The sequence below is a fragment of the Pyxicephalus adspersus genome, chromosome 3, assembly GCF_032062135.1.
Source record: "Pyxicephalus adspersus chromosome 3, UCB_Pads_2.0, whole genome shotgun sequence".
NCBI classification, from domain to species: domain Eukaryota; kingdom Metazoa; phylum Chordata; class Amphibia; order Anura; family Pyxicephalidae; genus Pyxicephalus; species Pyxicephalus adspersus.
This window is the reverse complement of record NC_092860.1, coordinates 48133517-48161030: the sequence shown is the minus strand read 5'-3', so window position 1 is coordinate 48161030 and position 27514 is coordinate 48133517. Positions and strand designations below refer to the sequence as shown.

The following is a 27514-nucleotide window of genomic DNA, read 5'->3' as shown; positions in this document are numbered from 1 at the left end:
AAACACCTGAAAAGGTAACATTTTTAGGACATTTCTGGCGTCAAAGATGCTGCTAAGAGCTGGTTTACGGCCCAAAGGACTTTTATTTGAACAGTCTAGAAAACTGCAACTACGCTGTACTAGGTGCATCAGTCTCAGGGGGTAATATGTTGAATAAATGTGTTATTTCATAACGCTAGCTCTCTTCTTTGTGGGCAAAACCAGGAACTTCTCAGCACCCCCTCGTAGATGTATCAATTTACACAGAAATCCACCTAAAATGCACATTTAAAGCATTTCCTGCAGTTTTATTTGTTAAATAAACATTACTCTGCAATATATTCCAACTTTGTACAGCTATATTATTAAACAATGTGCAAAAAAATCAACTCTTAAACAATGTAAACAAAATTATTCTGTTAAATATCTCTCACAGAAAACAAGTTTCAATTTTTCAAACTTTAGAACCATCAGCAATTCAGAAGGTAGAAGAATCAGGTAGATTCATAAAAGATCAGGCTATATGTATCTGTTATTGCTTCTGTATTAAGATCACTGGTGGTCTGTAAAGCGCACTCTACTGTGGCTTTGAAAACTCAACAAGGTATTCGGACATAATGTCATGAACCCATATGTCAGTGTCTGGAAGTGATGTATCCACCAAGTATGCCACGACCTTCCGATCCCATGAATTGGTGCTATCAATAATTGATTGAACAAGGGCCACAAGAGGCTTATTTTCTACATGGTTTCGGAAAACAATTGAAGCTTCTTCAGACCACTGCTCACATTTAATACCTACAAGAAAAACAGAAATAACAAACAAGCATTTAAACATTTACATAAAAAATGATTAGGGGAAAAAAAACGTAAACCCTAGGTATTTATATACCTTGTACAATGACATGTTCCCACCAATATTCTCAGTTTTAGATATATATTTTGATGCAGATATGCTGAAGATTGAATATTTGGATGCAGATAGCTTTTTTAATGGTTGTGTTATTGACTGTTTAGCAATTGCACGTTTGAGGGATTACATATTAAGGAGGACAGCTTGTTACATTGTTACTATATTAAGGAAATGTATCTTTTTTGTGTGTGTTGGACACAGATATTTAGTTCTTGCTCCCAATAACTTTTCTTACCTGCAAGTTGACTTGTTACAGCCTGAAAAGGTAGTTGTCTAAATTTGTCATTTAGAGGCTGCACTTGCCGACTATTGACAAGCTCATGTCTGCCATAATCCAGCTCATACACAGATACCAGGCCATTTGTGAGGATTCCCTTCAAGAGAACCCTGTACCACCTAAAAAGAAAAAGTAAGGATTCCTTTATTAGGGACACAGATTGAAAACAACTCATACCAGCTTTGAAATCAAATCAGTCACTAACAAATAGGAAAATGTCACAAAACAGGTGATGAATTAAAAAAGGCCCGCACATAAAGTGACTGCCCCAATACTTTACTATCAGACTGTTGTGTTTTTTTTTTATGGCCACGATAGATGGTGTCATCTTATTTGTGTGGATTGGACATGGGCAAAAAAAAAGAAAAAAAAAAAAAGGCAAAACCATGGATTGTTCTTTTCACCTTGCCAGCAGTTGTGTGGCTCCCAACCATGTGACCAGGTAAAGCGATTTTCAGTTTACCCACAACAATATAAGGGGATGATAATAATTGGAGACGAAAATAACTATATGCAGCAGTATACAAAAACTACAGGTAATGTAATTAATTTTTAGAACATGTCTGCCTTTGTTTTAGGTGTAAATCTAGGTTTTAGGTCAATCTTACAAAACTATAATGCCTATGTAGGCGGAGGGTGGGGTGGTTAGAAGAAAGGAAAGTGAAAACGACTGCCCCACCCCCCCATTTAAAAAAAAAATCCTATCTTTCCCCCAGCATTCCCCGAAGGAAATGATTTTAGGCTGGGTGGGAAGAACTATAAGTGGGTGGCAGTCCCTGTAATATGACACATCTTTGTAGTAACTACCCAAAAACAGACGAGTGATTACCAAAAAGTGCCAGGTGGTGCACTCAGCTAAAAGAGGCTGGGGAGAACACAGTCCTCTTATCATCACAAGTTTTTGGCCAGAGGCCGACAGGTTCAATCCAAACAGCTGTATTGATAAGTATTGATAAGCTGGGATGATATACTAAAGACATTTTGGCTTTAATCTCTCTCCCCAGCATTTCACAGCTGTCAGATATACAATGTGAACATGTCTGTAATGCCAAATCACACAGCCCAAAAACTTCCGCTGGTGCAGGAGATTCTTATTATTAGTGGTAAGCAAAAACACACACACACGTAAAGTTTTGTAACAAGCAACTTCCATAATTCATTAATAACTATTTACACTAAAGGACAAAGCAATCAACATCATATTTCTGGTAAGAGTAGACCTTTATTTCCTCTTCCACTAGGACAGCCCAAACTGGGATCCACAAAGAACAATATCTGGAAAGGATAATGCTAAAAAGGCCTGTGTGGAGATATTGTTTGCTGTAACATTTGACCTATGTGGTATGTCAGAGATGTAGGTTTATTTATTCTTGCCTGTAATTCAGCTTCTTCTCAACCTAGAGAGTTTACAATGTAGACATACACCAAAAAATTACTTAAGCCATGTACTCACTTGTTATCCACCTTTGCAGCATATATTTTATTCTTCTCAATTTCCACTGTCTTCTCTTCAGTGCTGCTGTAGTGTAAAAGCATTTCTTCCATAACTACTTCCAACTTATGCAATTCTTGCCATGGCTGGAAGACAAAATGGCCAGGATGGCAAGCCACAGATACAAAAACATCCATGTGTTCACTGCTCTTTGGCAGAGGCAGGGGTGGTGGCAGATCCAAGGAAAGGGCTGTACTAGTCTGCTCAGGGATATGTTTCTTTGTAACAGTAGCTTGATCTTTGCGAGGTATGGCTGTATGTGTGCCAACATCTCCTTTGGCTTTTGACAAGGAGGCAGTAGTGGTGGGAAAGTTCTTCTGTTTCCATGACTCCACATTTGTGATCTGGCGGTTGACACTCCATTCAGAATCGGCAGAGTTCTTTGATGTGAAAAGGTAAACGTACACCATTCTTTTTGCTTCATCTATTTTCACTACCTGTGCAGAACAGTAATTCTTTGGTTAAACACTTTCCAAGCAAGGTTATGGATGGTGTGTGTGCGTGCCTTTTACAACTTAAGTTTTAAGTCCTTTTACACCCCCTCCCCCCTTTTTTTACCAAAAGCAAGATGGCACAAAGTGGGTTGCTTTCCTTTATTTTAGGATCTTGTAAATGCCTATACAGCATTACCCAGATTGGAAGAGATTAGTAGCACTTGGAGCTAATTAACTGTCTTGCAAGCACATGTGATTAAAAGGAACATGCTGACTGAACAAGAGAGCAGAAGGTGACCACATCAGTTCATTGCTGCTCACAGAGCAAATCACAAGAGAAGGTAAACTAGCTATATTTTAACTGCTGAATAGAAAAAATTAGATTACCAAAGATGTAAATCTTAGGACTGGATATAGTACAAATACAAATTTCCTGGCTGGTTTACCGGGTCAACATATGTTTATCAATGATTTATTTACTTGGAGTTCAGCATTAAGTTGACATTGTGAAGGCATCCTATAGAACAATCCCCCTTTCTAATTAAACATGTTGGAGCTTTGCATATAAGGCTTTCTGAACTCTAAAAGTGATTTTTTTTAATCTTTAGCTCCTGTAAGCTCTACTATCTTTAATGGTCTCCAGAATCTAACCCAAGGCTTGTTTGTCAATTTTGAAATTCAACCTAACAGTTAACCTATCAGAATTGAATTTCAGCAATGTAACTTAAGTAAAAGAAGCTCAGTTCCTTTCAATAACTGCTCCCCAAAATGGTTAACTAAATAAACTACCTACGTGCATTGCACATAAAGATATTTCCCAGAACATTTTGCTTTTGATGTACAAAAGAAGAGACAAATTGTTATACCTTCTATGAAATCCTACCTTGATGCTACACTCTGAACAGTTTAAAACTGTGTTTCTGAGCCACAACACTGCATCCGGTGTCCACATACCAATGTTAACTGGAAGATCTACAAGACAGCATCTTATAGCCTACAGAAAAAAAAAAAAAAAAGTAAGCAGTATTAAAATGTGAAAGCATCCAAAGTATTCTGATATAATTTACATGAATCTGAATAAATGAGGAAATAAAAGCCAAACAAGCTACTTTGATATCCCTGACAATTCTAACCAACAAAACTGGATGTTACTGGACCCTGGAGTTGGTACTTCTAATGCAGGCAAAACACACACAGATTTTTCAATAAATAATTTTAACCCCCTTAGCAGTAATCCCGAGTGAGATTTGGGGTGGATTTTCCATGCAAAAAGCGACCCCGAGTCACACTAGGGGTCGCTAAAAAACACACTTACCTTATTTCTTTGGCGTCCCCCGGCGTCCTACTTGTCCCTGCAGGTCCTCCCGCGGCGTCCTCCTTCTTCGATCTTCTCCCAGCAACTCCAGAGACGTTCTCCGGGGTTTACCGGTGACGCTGGTGCATGCGTCGGGAATTTCAAATAATTTTGTATTGGATTCAATACAAAGTTACTGTATTGAGTCCAATCCAAAAATTTTTTATAATATATATAATACATGCTACTGTACAGTTATATTACGTTTCACAATTTTTTATTTTATTTTATTATTATTAAGTTAATATTAAATGTATTAAATATTAGACATATTTTGGCGAGTTATGCCTAAGAATTATAGGTCTACAATGTAAAATAAATTTCCATGCAATAAAATGTAACACTTTTTGTGTGGAAATACGGACAGAATTAAAAGGCATGGGGGGGTTAAATCAAACACAAATAGTAAATCAATTATTTTTGATATAAAAAAGAAGCTCAAATGTTTGAGAACAGAAAAAGAGGAGCAGCGAAAAATCACTGATCAAACAATTGTATTATCGATTGCAATAAATATTTACTTTTCCCACAATGCACGAAACATACAGAAAATTTCAAAAGGTTTTTTTTTTTTTTTTTTTTTTTTTTTTAAAGAAAAGTAAAATGACGGGGGAAACTAAATGATACAGTAAAAAGTTGCAAAAGTTTGAGTACCTGAGGTGGTATTGAGATTACATCTCGCAGATATTGAGAGGGAATTTCCTTCAATTCAGACACTTTCACGGCAGCAATGGTTCCAGAATCTAGGAACTGAACATCTATTGTGCGACTGCTGTGGACACTTGTTATCTGCAAAGAGATCATGAAAAGCATATGATTCAGTCATTTCAAATATCATACTACATAAAAATAATTTCCTATGCCTAAAATCCTGCCACTGACATGTCACACAACAGAGACCGAAGGCTTCTGGGCTTTGTGGTAGAAATGAGCTGCTTAGCCAACTGATCACTTTGGTATGGTTCTTTGTGGTCTTGCCTTGGCACACATGTGTAAATGACAACTGCATATTACGTTCTAGGTATCCCACACATGATTTAGTAGTTTAGCCTAAGTCTGAATTTCTTGTCTATGGTACCAGTAGCCTAGCCTGAACTGACAAGAATACTCCTAAATAAAAAATTTAGATAAGAGAAAAACTCACCTCCACACGTGCCCATTTTCCCTTGCTGTGGAACAAACATATTTTTCCACAAAATGGGAGGGAAACAAAAAAATCCGAGGTGACAGTCTAGTAAATAGAAATAAAAATATGTCATGTACTGATAATATAGAAAATAAAAACATTCAGCATTTGCTAATATACACAATAATGAATATATGCTCCCACTCTGTCCTAGAGAAGGGTCCCACAGAATCCAAGCAGCTGCTAACAAACTTTTTTTTTTAACTATAGTAGCAGCACTGGACAAATCTCTAAGTTGAAGGCAGTGGCCACTGGGACTCCATGGACCCCTCTCCTAAACAGATATATTATATACACACACTAAAAAATAAAACACTTGTGTCATTCATAACATTTTCATTTCCTACTTATGCACTGTATGGATGATACCCTAAAAGGTACTGATTAACCTACATTAATGCTACAACATTGGCATACCTTAGAACTAAAGTGGTTTTCAACTATCTGCAAAGTTTCATGCAGCTTGGTCAGGCCCTTTGATGGGACTTGACAAAATAAGGTACCATCAGAACAAACATTCGTCACATTTACATTCGTGTAAGAAGCAGATACCTGTAAAAAGAAAAAAAATAATTTTAAAACAATGCTGATGTGCTTGTTACATTGAGAATATAACCTGTTGTTTTAAAATAAACGAAAAAGCCTGATCACTGACCTTCAACTGTACACTCAGAGAATGATCACATAATTCTCTCAGACAGATAGCATTTATATTTATATCATCATCTCCTGATGTATCATACAGTATGACAAGAGGCTTTTCTGTCCTTTTCAGCATTTCTACAGCAAGAATTTTACCACAGGCTTTGGCCTCTACTGCTTTCACTAGCACAGGATCATCACAGAAAGCTTCCAAACCTATTTAAAAAATGTAAACCAGGAAATTGAGAGATGGTATAATGAGCACATTCATAAATGCTGCAAATGCAATTATGGAGAGGCAGTGTCAAATATTTGTAATTCTTTATGGGCAATATCAGCAGAGTAAATAAGGTGAATTGAGGAAATAAATATTTAGGTAGTATAAATGCAATGATTTTAACCGCAACACAGATATTTTTTCATACTGTCTGGGGTGTTAAAAGTTATTTTTGATTAGAACTGGTTGATAAAAGCCATTCCTTTAGTTTGTTCTAAAATATTCCCAATAAATTAAATAACTAGTTCTATACAAAAAAATACTTGAAATAAAAATAAATGTTCACAAATAATATTAATAAAGAAAATAAAAAATAAATTTTACAGCCTATCTGTCACATGTTCTTCACAAAGTCTTTTTAAAGGTCACCTTTTCTTGTTTTTATGACAGTTCCAATTCCAGTCATTTGGCTAAAAAAAATAAGCATCTTTCACTGCAATAATAAGTGTTGTCCCCTGACTATTTAGAGACTACCTACGTACCGCAAGTCTCTTGAACGTGCAAAATAACACAAACCTAGGTTCAAAGTACTCGAACCAGAACAGAGGTTGAACATCATTACAGGTATAGGTACCATGATGAAAAAAAAATAAATTATTAATAGGCACTAAAAGATGGAGTTGGGCTTTAAATCCGAGTCAAAAGTCAAACAGCTCTTTTACCCTAATTCTGTAGTTACTCTTAACACACATGTCAAGCTGCACAGCCAGGAAGGAGACACAGTGCTTGCTTGTTTCAGCAATGACACTTTCCATGTCTTGTCTGGTTCAGTATTTCCTTAATTTGGGTTGCAGATCCATTTGTAATGGGTCAACACTGGCCCACGCTGCTGCCTACAATATTGACAAGTAGAGGAGAGGGGTGAGCCAGGGCTGTCATCAGAGGGAGTCAACGGGTACTTATGTACCAGCCCTTGAACAAAAGAGCTTGACTTTTGCAATGCAGAAACTTTTAAATAAGAGAGAGGGGAAGTTTATTTAGTATGGGGCCCATAAATTTCTGATGCTAGCCCTGGGTGGAGCAATCATTTACAGCCAGGCCTGTCAGATGGAGCTGCATGCAAGATAAAAAAGGTTATCACTTTATCAGTGCAGAAATAAGGAGTGGCATTTGAAATAAATGTGACAAAGCATTTACCCTCCAACACAAATACATTTTAGGATTTATTGTACCTGCTAGTCTGCATTTTGTGGCTTGGAATGGGAGAGAATGGAAAGGTTTGCTCAGCAGGCTGACTTTAGCACTGTCAACCACTTCACTAAAGCCATAGTCCACGTAGAGTACCTATGGAATAAAATGTAACAAATGAATTAAAGGAATACCATATAAATAGACTGAAATTACCTACATAGTCCTGAACAGGCAAATCTAGCCACTGAGTCACCCAACTTACAAATCAATGAAACGCATTACAGAATTCAGACAAGTTAAGGTGAGGTGAACATACAAGAATCAAAAAGCCTTCCATTACACCAGAGTTGACCTTGATGTAGCCCTCCATAAACGTCATTCACACATCCAAAAAAATAAGGCCAATATTTTTATTTAATATTACAGAATAAACCCTGATAAATATTTGTTTTTCTCACTTGGGCAAACTGTATATTCATTAAGGCTGGACCCAATACAACGGCCCATTTATGAACAAACTGCATGCAACATGTACTCCAAGTGCAGCAATTTCCCCAGGCTCTGCATGCCAATTCAAACACCAATGTTACTGGTGGCTTTATCAAATTAAATATGCTTACCTTGATTTTATTATCTTCAATTGTGGATATCTGAGCACGCAGCCAGGCTTCCTCTTCTGCTTTTACAGCCACAAGCTGCCCTGACTTCAGGGAATGTGATGGCACAGGATTTGCATTTTTACTATAAAACTCCTTCATTTCATCTTCCATGCGTTCTTGCGCAGCAGAATAGCCTTCACCCACATACCTATGAAATAAAAAGGAGTATATGCATACTACTAATGTTATACGATGACACATTGAATATTGTATAATTACAGTGGACCAGAACCATTTATAGCAGTTTGTGTGTAGTATAGCAAAGAAAGGAATGAACCCTACAAGATGCATAGTCTATAAAAATCTCAATTTGTCACCAAACTAATTCCAATCTGCGGCTGAAGATTACTTGCATGTCTGAAAACTTTATTATTATCATTATTATTATTATATCATAGTTGATTCATCATCATCATAGGCTGACTTGAATACCCCGCCCAGCTCTCGGCAGCTCTCATCCACGCATGCACAGATCTCAGGCTGCTGTGTGTCATCCGTTCAGAGGATTGCACACAGCTCAGCCTTCATGTGAAGGGGACACAGGCAGCCCCGCCCCCATCTCATAGCACGAGCTCGGATTTCTGTTTGAAAAAAATCTGCCTGTGAAATGTATCCAGTGTGTATAAACCTCCATATCTCCTAATATGTATGTCACAATGACCTGTAAGTTTCAGGGTGTACAGGGGACCCTCATAGATACTAGTTACTATAATTGCAGCCCCCCAGGTTCAAAGAATTTGAAGATATGGGGGTCACAAATGTAAAAAGTTTGGGGTTGCTGTTTTAGGGGAAAGTACAACTAGGAGTCCTAAATTGAAAGTGCAAATTGGGGACCCCGAAGCCACAAACATAGCAAGGAGCATTGGGGTGGGGCCCCTAAATATATACCTACCTGTCACAAATCTATACCTATGAAACTACTGTCTGCTTCTGTTACTGGATACCCATGGCATAAACAACTGGGAGCACTAAATTTGCCATGTTTTGCCACACCCCCTTTTTTACCACCCGGCTACAGCTTCCTACCACCCAGCTGAACAAAATTTCTGGGGAGAACACTGTTATATGTATTCTTACTTTAAGAATAAATAGCATCAGTTACAAATTTACTTTTTAAAACCCCATTTATGAATAATGACTGGTAAAAAATCGTTTATGCCTTGACATTGACATAGGTTGCTTAACCCTACAAAGAACTGTACAGAAGTGTGCACAAGCTGTTCCCTGGCAGCTGATGAGTGGGCATTTCAATCATGCTCAGAGTAAACCAATGCAGGTGAGATTTGGTTTGCCTTTTGTAAAAAGGTCCAGAGAGATAAATGGAGTCCACAACTGCTGAAGTCTCCTTTTGAAGATGGTAGTTTCCTGGTTGTCATCCCAATACTTTTGATGTCAAACAGTTAAAGAGATAAGCAGCCTAAATAAACCTAACACTTATTTGCAGCATGCCAGTTCAGGGACTGTGACTGAAACCTGCTAAAATCAGTCATACATTCAGGCATCTAGCATTTTTAGGCGGCCTTCAATGGCAGCCCCCACACTTCTCTCATGACAGAGACACTTTACCAGAGTTCTACTAGAAACTTCATTAGGAAGTAACTTGCCCACTTCCCTCGAAAAAGAGATATATCAGTTATATCAGTTAAACTCTTATATAAAAAGAGTTTAACTGATATATACCTTTTTTCATTTGTTATAATTTATATAGCGCTGTTTCTTTTTGCAGTACTATACAAAGACAAACACGGGTATACATAGAAAGACAAGCACAACAGCAATAAGAAACAAGAGCAAGTGCACTGTCCATATATAACCTGCAACCTAGATCACTTTATAGATCAATTTACATTTTTTTTCTCAGCAGTTACTCACTTTAGAAATATACAACCCTGATTGAATTACCTGATGACAACTTCTTGTGTGTTGTTTAATTCCACCACAAGAACAGATGGGGAAGCTTCTGAAGGAATAACCAATGGTGGAGTAGACATCTGAGCATCTGCTTCCTCCTCTTTAGACTGTACTTTGGGGGATGAAACTTCCTCCCGTTTTTCAATGTTCACATTTTGTTCAATTACGGGAGACTTTGCATAAAGAATTCCCTTGTAAGGGTTCTCAGAAATAACCTCTATAGTGCAAATATCAGATAGTTCTTCCACCTTAAACGTATCCAAAGGAAAGGGTATTTTGAACGTGCTCTCAAAGACTTTGGGGAGTGCATGTAACCACAGACCACTGCTGTAGTTTGACAAGAGTTCAGAAACTTTTTGCTTAAGTTCAGCACTAGCTATTGCTTTTGCGGCAAGTGGTGCTGGTGAAGCCTGCTTTGAAGCACCAGAGGGCACATTTGCCTTAACCTGATCATTAGTGTGTATCTTGTGAATCTTCGAAGCATTGTGTTGCTTTTTTGCAGATGAGCAAAGAATGATCTCATTCTGATTGTTTGGCCTTTGCACCTAAAAAAAAAATATGCAGAACATCATTATTATACTGGGTCATACATATACTAAATATGTTCATACCTACATAGGCATTACAATCATGTAAAAAGTACAAATAATTTTTATTATATATAGAGATTAGGTACTCAAACAAAACAAAACACACAAGTATATTGGTGGCTCAGTGGTTAACACTCTGGCCTTTGCAGTGCTAGGTCCCAGGTTTGAATCTCGGCCAGGGCACTATCTGCATGGAGTTTGCAGGTTCTTCCCGCCTTAGCATGGGTTTTCTCCCATATCCCAAAAACATGAAGTTAGGTTAATTTGCTTCCCCCCAAAATTGACCTTAGTCTGTATTAATGTCATATGACTACGGTAGGGACATTAGATTATGAGCCCCTTTGAGGGACAGCTAGTGACATGACTATGGACTTTGTACAGCCTTGTGTAATATGATGGCACTATATACTGCGTAATAATAATATAATTAAACTAATACCGACCATGTGCAAGAATATGTAAAAAATTGGGAGGTGAAACACTCTCCAACAAAGTTTACCAACTAAAATTCTAATAGAATAACAATAGCATGGTCTCCCAGGAAAAAAATGTAATTAGGCGAAAACCTCTAAACGTAGATCCAAACAATGTATGCTTCCTAAACTATATTGTTTGTAAAAGAAAAATAACTTTTTCCTTTCCTTAAAAATTGGAAGTATACATCCACAAAAAGAAATTGCAGCCCCAGAAATAAAAACAATAAGGGGCAGAAGTAAACTTTATGGCTTGAGTGGTTTACATTTCAATAACTCCCTCTTCTGCCCAGTGACCATGATCATTAGAGATTACATTTGTTTTACAACCACCAATCATTGAAAATATTGAAATATTTTTTTAGATGATGGCAGGGCACATAAATGTGCACTACTATGACAAAGACAGAGAAGCACTCAAGGCATGATCTAGAAAAAAAAAAAAAAAACACAGGCGCATAGTACAGGAGGTGGTAAAAACAAATAATGTATAAATTTTTTTTTTGCAGCTACCGTGTTTCCCTGAATATAAGACCTACCCGAAAGAAAGCCCTAACATGCTAATCATGCAAGGATGAAATATAAGCCCTCCCCTGAAAGTAGGCCCTATTGGCTTCTTCGGAGGGTGCGGTCACGTGGTACACGGAGGGATACCAAGAGGAAGGAGAGAGCAGAAGATTTTCAAAGCACTGGAGCAAGGGGTGAACAAATCCCAGGGTTAATTAACCTACGGTACTCTGGTGTGACACCACAACTATTAGGAGGTTGGAGGATTCTTTTTTCAAAGGGTCCTTGTTAGTATTTCATTCATTAGCAGCAATGCATATATATTGATTTTTTTTTTTTTTTTTGCTTTTATTTAGATTTTTATTGGTTACTGTTTGTGGTCAACAACGCTTTGGAAGTTTTGTTTCTGTGTCTGCATGTTACTCTAGGAGTCATATGTTAATTGTCAGCAGATTTTCTTGGTATGTTGCCCTTGTTTGCTTATGAAGCTGTGTTTTTTTTGTACATGAATAAAAACTGATTTTTGTAAGACATCCCCTGAAAATAAGCCCTAATGTGATTTTTAGAGGTAAAATAAATATAAGACCCTGTCTTATTTTCGGGGAAACACAGTATTACAATAAAAGATATAGATTTTCCCAAGGTTGCGAGCAGTATTCATAAACCCCTAGTCCAGTCCTTCAATGTGGTGTCTCTAGGTTCAGCAAGTACAGAAAATACCTGTTGAGGCTGTAACACAGTGTAAAAACTAAGCAATCTTCCTTTTATGCCATCTTCTGTCAAGTATTTATTCCTATACGGCCAAGTAAAGGAGATGAAGAAAAGAAGGCCTGTGCTATCCAAATCAAAAAAACTGGGTGACAACCATAGTGAGCAAGCACAGCCACAGACAAAAGTATGTTATCTGGAGGAATACAACATAAAAAACAAAACACAAAAAAACAAGTAAGGAGGCCACTACATCTAAGGACTGGTAAGATAGTAAACACAGAATAAGCCAGTACAGCCATAACTGCAAGCTGACACAGTTGTAAAGTTTCCACCTTTCCAAACGTTTCTGTTCAAACATATGATAACAAACTTTGAAAAACAGTGGTAAAATACCAGAAAGCACAACTGATCCCTACCGTGCAAATGTGCGTCCAGTTAACAATCTGTTTTAGCACCTCATCACTCAAATCATGTTTGAATGTCTCCTTATACATCTGAGGCAACTTGGAGAGTGGAACACCATTACTATGTTTGCTGAACAAACTACGCAGGTTGCTCTGAATTACAGAGAGGTTAGGATGGAAATTACCGAGCAGCGCTGGTTTGCCAAATTGTATCTCGTTAGCTAAAACAAAGCAAACAAATGTACTTAATACAGATACAAAGAAGAAAGAGAATCTGACTGATACTGAAATACAGGAAGATTGAATAATCTACACTTTTATGTGTATGTCAGGATAAAATAAAGAAAAAAAAACATTCAATACATAAAATAATACCAACTGATATGCCACAAATCAAGTGACCCAAATTCTTGTAGTGAACTGAAAACTTAGTGCCAATGTACACTAAGATTTCAAACATTGCTATCAACTCTGTAGTCCTATTCTGTTTGACTAAAGAACACCTACCCCAGATGTTGTGGAGGAGGTGTTGGTTGGATAGTCCAGTTCAGGAGGGAGAAGCTCAACGTAAGACAATGTACTGTGATTAAGCATTGGCTTAATATAAAATGTTGACGTAAGGACTGACATGCACTTTATGTGCATGAGTATACCTTTCATATCCCTACAGCTGACCACATTTTTCATCTGAGAAAGAAATCTACATTTTGCTTATGCAGAAAGTTAGACTATGGCTCTGGTTTGTCAGGTTGTAGATGGATGTCTAGAGAAGATTGGTACTGGTCACTTAAATATAACCAGTTTTATAATAAATAAAAAGCTTGATTTGTATTCACATTTTAGCAACCTTTGAGACCCCTAAAATAAAAACATTTTGTAATTAAACTACAAATAAAAAAACTGCAACAGATTCTATTTCACAAAAGTAGCTAAGTTGTTCATGAAAAAGATTTAGAACTGCTCATAACTGCAGATAATCCACCAGTACATCCTTCCAGATCAGATACGTTACAACATGTGTAATAAAAATTGGGATTTTGTTGTATACTGCAGAATCCTAGTCAAGACATTATAATGACGATTCCAAATCTCTTTAGTCTGAAAAAAAAAAAAAAAAAAACTCTCAATCCTCCTAACCTTTGCTTTCATTGGACGGTCATATTAGTCACTCCTATGTGTTGGCCTAGAAAAAGCCATGTAAGTCTATCAGAGGGAACACACACACACCTTTTTTGTTGCTAATAGTGGAACCTTCTCTCCTGAACGTTATTTTAAAAATAAGCATATGGTGGCAGTGTGTGTGGAAAGGGTTATATATTAGATTGATGAACACTGCCGCGTGGTGGCCCTTCCTAGCCTGAATAGTGTTAAAGCCACCCATTAAAGGTTTGGCCAGTTCAGGCTGCATAGCTATAATACCAATTTCTCTTTGGCAACTTACCATTGGAATCTGTAGAGGTCTGCTGAAACATATGTTGGTTTTCTTCTTTCTGGAAGCGGGGAGGAAGAGTTACTTTTCTCTCAGGCCTGTCAGAGACAGTAATATAAAGACTGTTTCTCAATTAAAAAGACTGCTTCCTCAAGAAAACTTGAATTATATTGCTTAAACTTAACTAGGTTCAGCCAAAAGAAGAACATATTTATTTACAAATGCCAGAAGAAAAAAAATGGAGCTACTTTGAAAACACTGCATCTTTTGTAAGGTTTTGTTGACCCAATAAAATTTAACACACATTTTGGGACAAAACAAATCTGCAAACAGTTTGCATTCATCTGGTACCAATGCTTTGTGACAACTAGTCCCAAATTTTCCATGGGGATTACTGCACACACAGACAGTGAAAGCACATGACAGACATCTATACTATCTGATGTGACAAAAACAAAGTGGAAATAGATGATTTAAGCAAATGTGCATGCCAAACTAGTCTCCAGTTAGTTCTGCATCAGCTTAAAATGAAAGGAACCCGTGTAATGAGTATTAACAAAAGTGCTACTGAAGCACACGTAAGCTTGCTCTCCAGCTACAGGAACATGGAATGTGGTAAATATCACAAGCACACACTGTCTTTGTTAGGGGTAGCACATTTCCAAGACTTCCTTCTATTTGAAAAAAACATGCCTTTCGCATGTAATTAAAGCAATAAACAGAAACACACAGTGAGCAGATTACTTCGTAGACAACTGGATAAACACATCGTCATTACATAAAAATAGATATAGATTTTATTGCCTTGCACTGTAAGATAGTAGATAATATGAGGCAAATCTTTCCTGATTTTTTTTTCTTAGTCAAGGGTGGATGTTATTAGCAAAGGAAACATGAAGGAAGGAGGAATTAAAAATAGGGGCTCATAACTACAGGAACGAAAAAAGTATCGCTTTAAATTGAAAAGGAAGCGAAAATGAATCAAGGAACAAGCATTTAAACAAAAGTAGACTCCACCTTTTAGTTGCATTATTACAATGTTTCTTAGGTGTGGATTATACAACTAAGGTGATTAGGGGAAGACACGATACCTATCTGGGCAAAGTGACAGTGTCTCTAACAGACCATCACTCATAATATGGCTTTTGCAAACATGTAAAATGATCTATATCTATTTATATTCCTATCCATGTTTAGTCATATTCCCACCTGCTAACAACAGGATGATGCCTTTGCACTGGCACCTCCTTTAGAAGCCCAGATCCATACATCGGTGCTGAGTGTTGAGGACTGGACCCCTTTCCCCGAGCAGATGACATTATAGGCTTCTTCACCACTTTATCAGGCTGGGGTGCAAATCCAGGCCGCCTAAGCATTGCCTTTGGTTTTCCTGTTTTAAACAAAATATATATTTAACTCAGAAAGCATCAGATTTTGGCTGAAAAGTACAGAGCCACATAATGTGCAACAGCAGACAAAATCAGGAGATATATGAACCCTCTAGATCAAGTCTGCATATTAGGTTTTTGTTTTGTTTTTTTCCCACTAAAATTTTTTGATAATATGAATTTACTGAAATCGGAACTTAAATGTGCTGGACAGTACATTTTGTTTTACTTTACAGCTGGAATACTCGGCATATATTTTGTTCATCTAGTAACACAACTTAGAGTTCTGCAAGACTGACTCAAAGCCTCCCTTTGCCATATACACTGAGGCTCCTGGATTCCAGTTCATACTAACATGTCCACAATTGTAGCTTACACATTTATTAGGTATACTGAATCATGATGGCAAATCACATCCAGACATGCAATAACAACCTAATGTGTTTTGCATAATAAATGCTTACTCCAAAAACAATTCCTATGAATAGGTGTGCAATATGCTTGTATATTCTTATTCAATAATGTGTCTGTGTGGAGGCAGTTACCTTGGTAGAGAAGCAGAAATTTGTTTCTCTTCTCAGAACTGCCCACTGGTAACTGGTAATCTGATGATTATTATGTTTGTATTTAAAAGGCACAAAAAGTGGTGAACAATTAGAAAGCCAAAGAATAAAATTAGGCAAAAGCAAGCACTTTTTACACTACTAGTTCTCAGGTAGGATCTTCTTCAGCAAGACATAGGTAAAACAGATTGCAACATAGTAATGATATCACAAAATCTTAGTAGAACCTTGCAAGAAGGTCAATCGTTTTTGAGATACTGGTTAGCCAAAATTATTATTTTATGTGATACCCAAAAGACATAAAATCTTTATACGCTAATTTCAACTTAACTTTACATTTTTTGTAGGAAAAGAGGGATGCATTGAACTGTAATTCAACTTTGAGAACAGTTTGAGCCATCTAAACCTTTTCACAGTTACTCTATTAGCTTAAAAGTATGAAGATTTATCTAACTGATAAAACATTATAATAGTAAAATTGTATCAATTCTTTTCAAAACAGCCATTCTTTAGAACACTTATTACCAAAGAGAGTTATGGGGGCAGAATATTTCAGCCTCATCTGGCAGTTGACTTGGCCACCAGATTTCTTTTTTGAACTTCGTTGACGTGCTACAAGCTCAGCAATCTGGGCTGTCTCCTTGCAGACCACAGCATGGCAGATAAACTGAAATTGACAAAAAAGATAACCAAGGTAATTGGAAATATTAATAAAATCAATGCATTGCTATTAGTAAATGTTTATTACACAGTATTTATATAGCCGTGAGACGTTACGCAGCACTTTACAAAGTCCATCGTTATGTCACTAGCTGTCTCTCAAAGGCTCACAATCTAATATCCCTACCTTGTCATAGGTCATTAACACAGACTAAGGTCAATTTTTTGGGGGGCAGCCAATTAACCTAACTGCATGTTTTTGGAATTAAATTTTTTTTGGAATGAAACTGGAGTACCCAGAAGAAAACCACACAAACACGGGAAAAACACGCAAACTCCATGCAGATAGTGTCCTGGCGGAGATTTGAACCTGGGACCTAGCATTGCAAAAGAGAGAGTGCTAACCTCTGAGCCACCATGCTACCCACAGCTCTTAAGATTCTGTCTCTCTTTTTTCACACTTTCTTCCGCAACAGGTGAAGATAAGAAATATGATCACTTTGTAAAAATACATATATAGCCTGTAAATAGAATTCTGTTTTTCTTTTGAATATCATCAGACAAAACACAATGTCATACAAAAAGGGGTTCTTGAGTTTAAGAGCCAAATCACCATTGTCACTATGGTCAGATCATAAGGAATAATGTACATCTGACACTGGAGTACATGTTTTTAGACAGGAAATGGCAAAGAAAGGCTGAAGTAGATAAAAAGGATATGCAAAAAAAAAAGCAAGAACAGATGTATGAGAAAATACATTTTGTGGCAAATGTTTTAAAATAAATACCACTTTGGCAAACAAAAAAGGACATCTAGTTGCAGTGGAACAGAAATCCCAACTTCTGTGAATCAGGCAGGATGTTACTGCAAAAAGGGACAGGTACCTTTCTGCAATAACCGTTCTTACCTGCCTGGTCCCTGCCCAAGCAGTGAATTTTCACAGCCCAGTGTTTGTTGCTTGGGAAACGCAGCAATCCTGGGTTCCCTTACACGTGCCGGGGATGAAAGAGTTATGTCATCCCAGCACAGCCAATCAAGATGGCCAAAGATAGTCTTTGGGAAGTAATGAAGAAGGAAGATAGAAGTGCCTGCAATATAAAAGGAATAGGAGAGTACTCATGGGTTTAGCCTCGCTTTAAGGTTTAGATCGCATTTAATTATCAGTGATAAGTGCACAGTAATCATAGATTTATTATCATAGAACTACATATTAGATTGTTTAAACCAATGTCATTTTGCAGTGTTTGGCACAGCAGAACTCCTTACCTCGCCACCACGGCTGTCTTCAATCCTTACAACTGTTGGAATGGCTTTAATGTATGCTTCAAGTGTATGGAAGCCCATGTCTTTGAATGGAATATATTCTCCAGTAAGGGATTTATATTCACTTAGCAGTCGGGAAAAAGGCACACCATTTTTGTTTGACTGCAAGACAGCACGTAGCATTTTTGCTACAAGATCTTTGTCCGACTCCAGCATTTTGCTATTATGAGAAAAAATGAAGAAAAAAAAGAAGGGTGTATCAAAATATAGCTATTACAGCACACCAAGTTATTAGTATTTTAAAGTATTTCTTAATACATACACAAGGATATCTCAAATTTAGACCCAAATAAAAACCTCAGCTGTCCCAGCTCCTCTGGGATCTTCATCATGCAGTCACCATTCTAAAAGTCCCTCAGCCCTTCTGTGCATGCACTCTGCAACCTCGATTCAATCCAATTAACACACCACCAACCTTTTATCTCAGGAACAACAACAGTGGACTTCTATGCTTAAAGAATAAATGGACATTGTGGGTAAAATGATCAAAAAATCCACTGCAAACCTTTTTGATCTTTTCAGGGTACTGACCAAAACTTTAGCATTTTTTTATTTTGCAATTAAAATTTAGTTAAACATTACCATTTGTACATCAGAAGAGATGCAAAATGATTTGCACAATACCATTTCGTTACAAAGTGCTACAGGAAAAAAAAAAGTCACATTTGTCAATATTCATAAATACCTACAAACGTCAAGAACATTTGCATACTTTAGTTGTTTACGATCAGAAAAGGGAATTTATCAGATTAATATTGGAATCTCTTATGTCTTACGTGTAGATGTTTGATAGGATTAAAATCTCTCATCTACGGAAGCAGATATGTGGAGCTGTTGAGTTACTGCTTATCCCTCTTATCAGCCATCTGTCTATTAATTAGCAGGTTTCCTGGACACAAAATACAGAATCACTTTGCTAAACACCAAAGTTTGCCCCCCCCCCATTCTTCTGTGGGAGCAAGGGATATAGTAAGTAAAGCGCTTCCTATGGTACCCCAGAGCTTGACAAGGACTTAAACCTTGTAGTGTGCGGAGAACCCTACTTCAAATGTTCTTTCCTAGCACACATCTTTAACATTCAGACCACTGGTCTAAGTGTTCCTATTCTCTTGGCAGGCTACTCTTGATGCTTCATCATATTTTTAGGAGCCATTTCAGCATATGAAATCTACCATTGCGTGGACTTGTACCAGATCTGCATACAAGTCAATATGGTAGACAGAAACAGACCATGGCTTATGGAAGTTAATACAGATTACAACTTTAAAAAAGCAAATCGGAAAATTGAGGATTAAAGAGATGATGTCACTTCAAGGCATTCAACACAAAATGCCTTTATGTTTTCAGGAATATTACATCGATTGGATAAGGAAGCAACATATTACTGCTACCATGTTGTGGCATGTTAGAAGTCCTTGACTTTTCTTGTCTGTAATCTTTCAGTGAAAGGTTCACTTTAATAGTGTTTTATGGCAACAGGGGAACAAAATGGTTGCTGCAAAAATATTGCATATAATAAAACTGCTATAACAACTACAATGATAAAAACACAATGAGTTGAGTTCATTTGTGGGATAAACTGAAAAGGCCCATATGTGCAAAGAGTCCTACATACTGGTCTCAGTTACGCCAATTTTGTCTGGTGGGCACAAAATTCCAGCAAGTTTCTGTAAGAACCTTGTGGAAGGTTACCCACCAATTTAGCTCAGGTTAAACGGTCCATCAGCAATGCTACCAAATATTTAAAAAGTGAAGATAAACTTGTGGAGTAATAAAAAGTTAAATACATGTCTGTGAACATTCCGACACAAAGTAGATGTCTTAAACAAGAGGTGTCCTTTTTTTGGCCCCCCGAGGAATCCTAAATATGATTTGCAGCTGGCCCGCCGCTGCATTGAAATAGCACCGCTACTACAATTCCCGGCATCACTCACATCTATAGAGCAGCGGCCTCTCTGCCTACGCGTGGCCCCACATTGGACGGTTTTATAGAAGCAGGGATTTGTAGTAGCGGTGCTATTTCAGTGAAGAGAGAGTTCCAGCCACTCATAACATTATGCTCCACATTGGACTGTTTTCTTGAGGCAGGGAATTGTATTAGCGGTGCTTTTTCAGTTTCAAGTTTGGCCTGCGACTTTGTCAAAGTTTTTAATTTTGGCGCACTGTGTACTTGAGTTTGACACCCGTTTTAACTTTCCAAGCGGTATTCCCAAGTGTTACTCGGGGTGGATTTTCCAGGCTAAAATCAGTATTCAGGAGTCACACTCGGGGTAGATTTTAACAAAAAAAAACCCCACCTACCTTGTTCCATCGCTTTAGATCTGTCAACAACCTGATTTTAGAGTGTAAGCTGGTATTTTAATATCTAGTCTATAACTATATGGTGAACTAATTTATTAAATATATAAACATACAGGAGTCCAATCTTTTAGAAAATGATAACATCAAATTCAACAGCTCGATCTTTTTCTTTACAGTACTGAATTGCAGTCTTCAGCATGTACACTGCATATATGGCAAACATAAGTGTATCATCAAATATTTTAAATAACAGTGCCTGTTTTCTTTCCTTCAGACTGTTGTGGGGAATATGAGGGTCAGGCCATAGCCATTGGTCAACAAGGTTTTAAAAAAAAGAAAAAAATTCCAGGTGTTAGTAGTCAAAAAGAGTAAATATGCCCCAGCATCAATGGAGGCAGCATGGCCCCTTAATTGGGTGTCAATCCTACCTATGGCTTTTTTCTAGCTGTAATACAAAACACCTTTGCTCTACTCATCTCTAATACAGAAAATGTTTCTATAGTCCAGAAGGACAAAGCGTGTCCAAACTTGCAAAACAGATTCTGGCTCATTAATTTGCATGCTGGACTTAAGTGAACAGAAGCAAAGCTCTATGTACAAATAATGGCAGTTAAAGCCCTATTAACACTACAGGGGCCGGTGTTCAACACATAAATGCATTAAAGCTGGGTGGGAAAAAATTGTAGGCAGGTACCAGCCCCTATATTGTGACCCAATTCCTCAGTAACCAAAAAACAGTTCGGTGGTTACTGAAAAGTGCTTGGTGCAGATAAAATGAGCTGGGGGGACCGTGGGTCCCATTTATAATCATATATCACAAAACAATCCCTGAAATGCAATTGTTGCACATTGTGTTGTACATTGGGGTTCATCTCATTCCTAAAACTTGGATCACAATGTGCAATTTGCAATCTGCATAGGCCAAACAAATTTCCACTGTTCAACCGAGCCTAGAGCAGTGTTTTTCAACCTTTTTTGAGCCATGGCACATTTTTTACATTGAAAAAATCCTGCGGCACACCACAATTTAAAAATGTTACAAAATGCCACTCTGTAGCCAATTCCCTTGTCTCTAAGAATAAACAAGCTACCTACTGCCACCCACTGACATGGAAGAGTATTACATTACACCGCTAGTCACTACAGCACAGACACTCGACAATGGTAATTGGAGAATTTCCCATGGTACACCTGAAGATCTCCCACGGCACACTAGTGTGCCGCGACACAGTGCTTGAAAATCACTGACCTAGGGAGCTTTGCGAATTGAGTAGTTCAGGCAATGTGACTTTGGCAGCCTGCCCGTCCATCCAGAAATGTTCATTAGATTTGTTGCTTCCTGCACCATATGTGGATTTTTGCAACGTTTTTCTGTGGTAAGGAGTAGGCCTGATGTAGCCAAGAGTGGGCCCCAAGGGTCTGTGGCCCTTGTGCACTAGCACACACTTGAACCTACCCATGTCTGCCCCTGATAAAGGGACATAGTCGCCTTGTCCTTGCAAATTATCTCTAGAATGGGCCTCCTGACCCCATATCACTTTACAAGCACTCCTCCCTGCACTTTTTTAGCTGCTTCCAATACCAGGTACTTTTAGGTTACAGAGATCAGGTCTAGCAGCCCACTAGGCCCAAGCACTATCAGCAGTAATATGAGATCAGTACTGACCATTTTAATTCCAGCTGAGAAGGGGAAGATGTAATAAAGGATTACTGGTAAAATGGGTTCTGAATCTTCTTCCATTACCTTCTCTAGTCTATTACAGCCACAAATCAAATTTTTTTTATAATTCGGAGAGCCCCAGTTAGTTATCCAAATGATAATACATCACATAAGTCTGTATTTAATGTAACATTCCAGAATGACCCAGAATGAAAAAGATAAAGGAAATGTATGACTTGACTCACATGGAGCAGAGCATAAGCAAAAAATCCCCCCCCTTTAAATTTCTTTTTTGCAATGTTACAATGTGTATATATCACCTGATGTTTGTAATGTTATAAAAATGAAAACCCCAATAAAAAGGATTGAAACAAAAAGGTTATGAGGCAGAGGGAGCAGATGAGTAGAGGTCTGTTTTTTTGTGATGCATCAGAAATGAAGAAGGCAAGACTGACACCATGTGCAAGTAGAGGATGAAGATGGTGATGATGATTTTGAAGTTATTCCCTGGATTAATTCTCAAAGTACTTATAATTTGGCACTTGCCTGATGTTTTTTATAGAAGTGCTTTGGGCCCTGAATATGGATGGACTGGCCATCCCCATTCAGAACATCTCCAGGTCCTGTCACTTTCACCTGCGCAACATCTCCAAAATCTGCCCCCACCTGTCCCCAGAGACCACAAAACTCAACAGGACTACTGTAACATCCTTCTCGCTGGTATTCCACTAACCCGACTCTCTCCTCTACAATCTACTATGAATGCTGCAGCCAGACTCATCCATCCTTCCCACCGCTCCTCTTCTGCTGCATCTCTTTGTAGTTCTCTTCATTGGCTTCCATTTCATCTTAGAATCAAACCTGTGCTTTGCCTTCAAATCCCTGCACAGTTATTGTCCCACTTACCTATCTGACCTGTTAGAAAAATACTCCCCTAGCTGCTCTCTTCGCTCCCCCAATGACCTAATAATGACTTCCTCACTCATAACCTCATCACACAGCTCCAAGACTTTTCTAGAGCTGCCCCAACTCTCTGCAGTGGTCTTCCTTGTTTTCCTATTCGACTACTACTACTGCTCATTTAAAAGAGCAATCAAAATCCATTTTTCAAACTTGCCCACTCATCTTCTTCTGTCTTTTGAAACCGTCACTACTTCTGCCCACTACATATCTTCCCTTCTTTTGTGTACTTCCCCCACCTCCTAGATTGTAAGCTCTCCGGGGCAGGGTCCTCTCCTCCTGTGTCACTGTCTGCATGTGTCATTTGCAATCCCTATTTAACAGCGCTGTGTATTATGTTGGGGCTATATAAATAAATACTGTTAATAATAATAATAATATGCTTTGGAATTCACAGCAAAAAAATACATTGTGTTGTCAATTTTTGCAATACATTGCTAGCTTTCTAGCACATTGCTTATTTTTCTGTAGCATGTTTAATAGAATAAACCACAAGAAAATGTGAAGGTATTGCAGAGACGCATATTTCTTCTTTTTTAATTTTGACATGTTTTCGGATCAAGGTCTATGGCACTTATAATTTTTAAAAACACATAACCTTTTTTTATAGCCTCTGTCCCAGTGTTCTATTTAACAGTGCATACAAGAATGTACAATGTTTTCCGCTAATAATGCTGTACAGCAGCAGAGATCCCCAACCCCCGGACTAGTGCCAGTCCGAGGCTGGTGAGTTGGGGGCCGCAGATGACAGAAGTGCAGACGGCCCTCCCTACAATGTGTTACAGGAGACGGAGCTGCAAAGAATAGCTGGGCATTGTAGTTGTAACTTCGGTCCCCCCTATTCCGGGCCATGGCAAATTTTTATTCTTCTGTGACAAAAGTTGGTAACCCCTGCTGTAAAGTGTCATTCAAAATGAGCACAGATCCCATGTTATGATACCACACGTCAAAATATGTGCATTGCACAAACACAAAGGGGTCTATTTAAAAAAGCTGTGAATCAGATATTTCTTCAAACATTCCCTGGTGGAGAATCTTACAGGTACATGTCTTTCAATGGCAGTAATTGATTCTCCACCATGTAATGTTACAGGAAATGTCAGATTCACTGCTTTTTAAATAGATGCTTTAGTGTGAATAGGCCCCTTTGGGTTCCTGTATTCAGGTCTCTGGCAGATGTGTGGAAGTATTAATCCCCCTTAACAGACTCCACATCCATCCTTGTGTCTTCCAATAATCTCAAAGCAGAACATGAACCATTTTTATACCTAGTTCAGGAGATACGGTGACAAATGCATGATGATGGAATGACAGTATGGATTTTGTGGAACTTTTACATTAATAGCTAATAACATTTTGCACCAATAGTTTAGAAAAAAAGATTATTTTTGATTCAGGACACACTATTTATAAGGCAGGGAATCTGACATTTCTTCAAACATTTCCTGGTGGGAATCAATCACTGCTATTGAACACATGGACCTGGAAGATTTCCACATAGGAATTGGTATCTAGAATAGGAATGTGAACCTGGTCCTCATAACTGAATATAGTTTATAAGGAAAAAAAAAAAAAGTTTTCAGTGCAATTGACATTTAGTTTTGACATGGTGACCAAGCCAAACTGCTTCCAACCTGCGAAGTGACCCATTAGGTTCAATTGATCCACAACTACCAAAGGGGAGGTTTTCTCAGACCAACCCTTATGGCTGCTTAGCACAGTGTCAGTGTCCCATTGGGTAATTTTACCTTAAGGTCCAAAGATACACAAGTACGTAAAATAAAATCATGGCAACGGTAGGCAAATTCTCAGCTGACCACGGAACAGATGTCCCTACTGAAAATTTCTTCTTCTCCTTGTTCTGGTGACAAATGTAAAAGCTTGGATTTCTCATGAATTTTAACAAATGGTGACCGGGACAAAAACAGCTGGAGACATTCACCAGCCTTAAGTGTTTACTGACACTGACACCAAAAGGGCCATAGATATACCAGGGAGGGATTTGTTTTGTTTTTTTTATCTTACTCTCTGTGGAGTATTTACCCCTTCCCCCGGCATTCTACCTGAAGTACCTTATCAGAATTCATGGTGTACCGACCTGACCAATGAAATCTTACAGTTATTATTATGCTTCTCTGTGTGTGGTGGCATTATTTTGCATTGTTTACAAAGGCCACATAGTTTGTAAACACTAATTGGCCACAAAGGAAACCTTTGATCTGTAACAATAAAGGTAATCTGGTACATACAAATTTTCATTCCCAATCCAAAAATAAAGGGAATGCAACAGCTAACAAACTGGTAATCAGTTGTGGATAGATCACATTTAATAAATATTGAATTAACAATGATGTTCACATTATATCTGGTACACACGTGCAATAATTATCGTTTTTAGGATTACGATTACCGAATATTTTGTTGAAATATAATCCACCAATATTGTACACACATTAGATACCATTGTTTGAACGATGCAGGAAGTGACATGTAGCAGAGAAAGTGTACTGCAGAACCAGATAGTGAACGATCGTCGCCCAATCAGATCCACTGGGACGGTCGTTCGTTTCCAGCAACATTCTAGTTCATCGGCGTCGTTGGCCTGTCATCGTTCACTTTTTTTGTTAACGATTATCGGGCGATCGATTTGATAGTCGTTTGTTTCCAACAACAATTATTGCACGTGTGTATGTAGCCTAAGGATCTCATACATATGATAAGAATTCTTGGCAATCTGTAAAGCTACGTACACACGTCAGATTTTTACCGCCCGATAATCGGTATCGGCCAATTATCGGGCGAAAATCTTCCGTGTGTACAGTCGGTGTCGTCCATCGTCCGGACGACCGACCTGCCGGATCCACGGACGATGGACGACAGCTGATCCTAATGAAAGGGAAGGGGAGAGCGCGCAGCAGGGTGCCGCTCCGTCGCTCTCCCCCTCCCCTCTCCATAGAGCATGAACGGTGCTGTATGTACAGCATCGTTCATGCATCTTGCAGCCCCTTGTCGTTGGAAAGGATCGTGAAAGATCCTTTCCAACGACAAAAATTGCAAGTGTGTACGCAGCTTTAGTGTGACATTCTGCCCAATCACCAGCAAAGTAGGAGGCATTCATCCTACTGACCACCACACTAATGTACTGTGAGCTGTGCATACAGTAATTATTGAAGGGGTTTTCTGACACCAGAAAGATATTTTAAGGGTTCCCCCATGTGAAAAAGTTCACCCTAGGGTGTCAACCCCCACCCCCTAACATGCCTGCACCCCAATGAGGTCTGATCCCTCATTACTCACACTCCTTGCTGTATGAACCCCCAGGAAACTCGTGCACCCCTCACAGTGTGACACCCAACATACGTATCTATGGTATGATCCTTACACAGTGATCCCCCCATACACATGGTATGATCCCCACCCATAATACCTGCAGTACCCGCACACCTGTACCCAGGCCACGCCCAATCACAAGCCCCGGCTTCCCTGCTATATCTTCCACACTCAGCCGATCCTGGCTATCTAGCACTGGAATACACAGACACGACTGAACCTTAGCTATGTGTTCCTCTCATACATCACACACCTATACGTGGAAATATCCGCCCAGGCCGGGTCAGGCACCGGAGCCGGTTCAGCAGCTTACCCGTAAGACGGCGCCTCGGCTCTCTGAGCCGGTCACGTGTGGAGGATCTAAAGGCCTATCTGTGCCCGTCACCACTGTGGCCCCCGGAGCGTCTAGCGGCGCCTAGCAGCTACCATGCCCGGGCAGAGGGGCTGTGCTGTCAGTGAGGGCTGAGAGCTCCTATAGCGGCCCCTCCTATCAGTTTCGTTTCTCTGCTCTTCCACAGGCAGCTCATACACTTCGCCTTACCGCTCCTAGCCCCGCCTCGTCGCTGGACGACGCCCCGCCCACATCCCCACGTGCGTCTGTCCAGCCCCGCCCCTGTCTCTGCGCTCATACATGTCCCTATGATGAATTGTCTCTGGGTTATTAGCATGCAGGAATGATGATTGTCACCTCTGTGTTATACAATGGCCTAATAGTTAAATAAAATAATACTAAGTAATTGGTATGTGTTCACATACAGACAGTTGTACCTCAGGGAACCATATCGGGGCTCCATAAACATGAATATTCATCCCTACCAACATCTCAGTATTACAGACATCAAACAATGAGTACTTATGTTTAAAACCTAAAGCGTACCTAAACTCAACATTTTTACTTTACACAGAAGGGTAGACTACTCTTCTATGTAATGTAAAATGTTGGTGATTTTTTTTTTCTG

At 38.7% G+C, this 27514-nt stretch overlaps 1 protein-coding gene across 3 annotated transcripts; it reads right to left on the bottom strand.

Moving 5' to 3' along the window:
* Nucleotides 1-262: 262 nt before the first annotated feature.
* TDRD7 (tudor domain containing 7) lies at nucleotides 263-27088 on the bottom strand. Of its 3 annotated transcripts, none has more exons than XM_072404451.1 (17): nucleotides 26869-27088; nucleotides 18248-18464; nucleotides 16846-16987; nucleotides 15579-15759; nucleotides 14382-14491; nucleotides 12953-13161; nucleotides 10247-10800; nucleotides 8306-8492; nucleotides 7727-7838; nucleotides 6291-6493; nucleotides 6053-6187; nucleotides 5594-5680; nucleotides 5104-5238; nucleotides 3979-4089; nucleotides 2623-3098; nucleotides 1128-1288; nucleotides 263-777 (listed from the first exon to the last, which is right to left on the bottom strand). In XM_072404451.1, exons 2-17 carry the CDS (start codon nucleotides 18458-18460, stop codon nucleotides 557-559), a joined length of 3237 nt encoding a protein of 1078 aa, XP_072260552.1. In that variant the 5' UTR covers nucleotides 18461-18464; nucleotides 26869-27088; the 3' UTR covers nucleotides 263-556. The 3 variants fall into 3 exon arrangements, with proteins under 3 accessions (XP_072260552.1, XP_072260553.1, XP_072260554.1); XM_072404452.1 differs by having other exon boundaries at nucleotides 14382-14467; XM_072404453.1 differs by lacking the exon at nucleotides 12953-13161 and having other exon boundaries at nucleotides 14382-14430.
* Nucleotides 27089-27514: the final 426 nt, after the last annotated feature.